Here is a 2,086-nt window from a genome sequence, read left to right as displayed (position 1 = left end):
GCACTTGCCTGGAAAAGTATACACTTTGTCAAGATGGTATGTACCACAAGGTATGGGAAGCCTCAGACGATGCATGGAACTTTAATTTTAAGAATTCAAAGTTAAACCGTGATGTGATGTTTTTCCTTTGATGCTTCCTGAAGTACCGCTTGGATATGTTTTTATACTAGGATCAGCAAAATTACAAGTCAATTTATTAAACCCGTGTGCAGTCAATTTGTGCCGCATAAAATGGGATGTATGGAGTAGTTGAGGCTGAATAATTAACATGTCTATTTATCTTGCTGGAATCCCGTAACAACTATTACTTTGTTGATGCAGCAAGACCAGTTTGGCGCCTTCTGCCAACTTTCATCCAAATCATTGAATTGATTGAGGAGGAAGAAAATAATTACTGGGCTATCATGTCTGCCGTCTTTGAGGGGAAACCTGTTGCTTCTGTTACATCTAACCCAAGTTTTGAGAATAAGCTGGGCTATAACTCTTCTAATTCAACATTAAGGGACTCTGGCATCAACAATAAGGTATATTGACTGCTAGTATGTGCCCAAAGTTCAGTAGCAATATGAGGAACTTGTTATGCTCTTATCTTATACTCAGGAGACATAATAATGTCATCAGTGACGATGAATGAAGTCAGCCACTAAACCGTGAAATGGACGTTACGCATGTTTTTCTGATCAATGTCCATCCAATGTATGGGAAGAGGCTAACCAAAGGGCATCACTAGTTATCCATAAGTATTTATTGCTGGCACTGATCAGTGGTCAGGACACCAAAAGTTGCATGTGTGGGAAATTCATTTGCTTTCCCCTTATTATTTTGCTTTTTCCTATTTTATCACTTTGAGAGTAGATGTTGTCACAAGATAGTGTTTTGCTTCACGGTCAGCGAACGATGTGGTGGTTGGGTAAGAAAAGGAGGGAAAAGATAGAGGACGGATTGATTCGTCAAAGTAGTAGATTAACTCGATTGATAATACTTAAAAGCTGTTCTGTAAGGTCACTAAAGATTGTAGAACATGAACTTTAAAAAGTACGGAAAAGAGAAGATTGTAGAGCATGAAACAGTAACTTGATAAGAAAGCATTTGTGGGTCCTGTCTTTGTATTTCTTTTCAGCCTCAGGTGATCTATCAATTCCTATATCCTTCAATCTTAAACATGTCCCTCTTATGACTCTTAATGGTTCATTTAGCTGATAAATTCAGCTTGCAATTTTGAAAACCTACAGGTATATTTGCTGAGGACAATGCTTCAATGGGAGAAGCAACTGCGCTCTGAAGCAAGTCTCCAGCGAGTGGAGTATGCTACAAAACCATACGAAGCAAGCTCCGGTATGCTAGGCGAGGTGGTCATCGTATGCTGGCCCAATGGGGACATTATGCGCCTGAGCACTGGCAGCACCGCTGCTGATGCTGCTCGGAGAGCAGGGTTGGATGGGAAATTGGTTTCAGTAAATGGCCAGCTGGTAGTGCCCAATACAAAGTTGAAAGATGGTGATGTGGTTGAGATCAGAATGTAGATATGTCTCGCTATGTTCAATCAAGCAGAGTCTGTACATCATGTATATTCATTGCAGCTGTGGAAAAGCGCTCGCAATAGATTGAAGTTCTATGTCCTGGGACAGAGTAATTCATTGACTAGCTGCTGAGCAAAGTCCATTTGTTTTTCATAGTCGGGCCTTGGAGTGGCTCTTCAAATTGTACATATTGTTAACTTTTAAGGCTCAAATGTAAAAAACTCTTGACACAGGGAGAGCGTTGTACCGCTTTGGAAAAATGGAAAAAGGTTATTCTAAAGACTCTTTTTGGTTCATTCCATCTGATTTCACTAAACTTCCTTTGTTTCAATTGCTTAAAGAAAAAGACCGGACAAGAAAAAGGTTTGTGATAAATTATATAAATTTCATATATAAAACATGCTTCTGTAATAGTAGTTTCTTAAGCAGTGACCCTTTTTTTTTTCTTTTTTTTTTTTTCATATAAGGGTTTATTAAACATTATATAAAGTTCATATATAAATTCATATAAAATTTACTTTTCAAATAATTTGGAAAAAGAGCAACTCTTTTTTTTTTTTCCTTTT

General features: G+C 37.9%; 1 protein-coding gene across 1 annotated transcript; it reads left to right on the top strand.

Moving 5' to 3' along the window:
• Window positions 1-6: 6 nt before the first annotated feature.
• Window positions 7-1,816, top strand: LOC132042479 (uncharacterized). Its single transcript, XM_059433006.1, has 3 exons — window positions 7-50; window positions 322-524; window positions 1,233-1,816. The coding sequence occupies exons 2-3, from the start codon at window positions 405-407 to the stop codon at window positions 1,521-1,523; spliced, it is 411 nt and encodes a 136-aa protein (XP_059288989.1). The 5' UTR covers window positions 7-50; window positions 322-404; the 3' UTR covers window positions 1,524-1,816.
• The last annotated feature ends 270 nt before the right edge of the window (window positions 1,817-2,086 follow it).

This window comes from Lycium ferocissimum, unplaced genomic scaffold (genome assembly GCF_029784015.1).
Source record: "Lycium ferocissimum isolate CSIRO_LF1 unplaced genomic scaffold, AGI_CSIRO_Lferr_CH_V1 ctg15553, whole genome shotgun sequence".
Classification (NCBI taxonomy): Eukaryota; Viridiplantae; Streptophyta; class Magnoliopsida; order Solanales; family Solanaceae; genus Lycium; species Lycium ferocissimum.
Note: the sequence above shows the minus strand (reverse complement) of the source record. Positions and strands in the feature narration are given on the sequence as shown.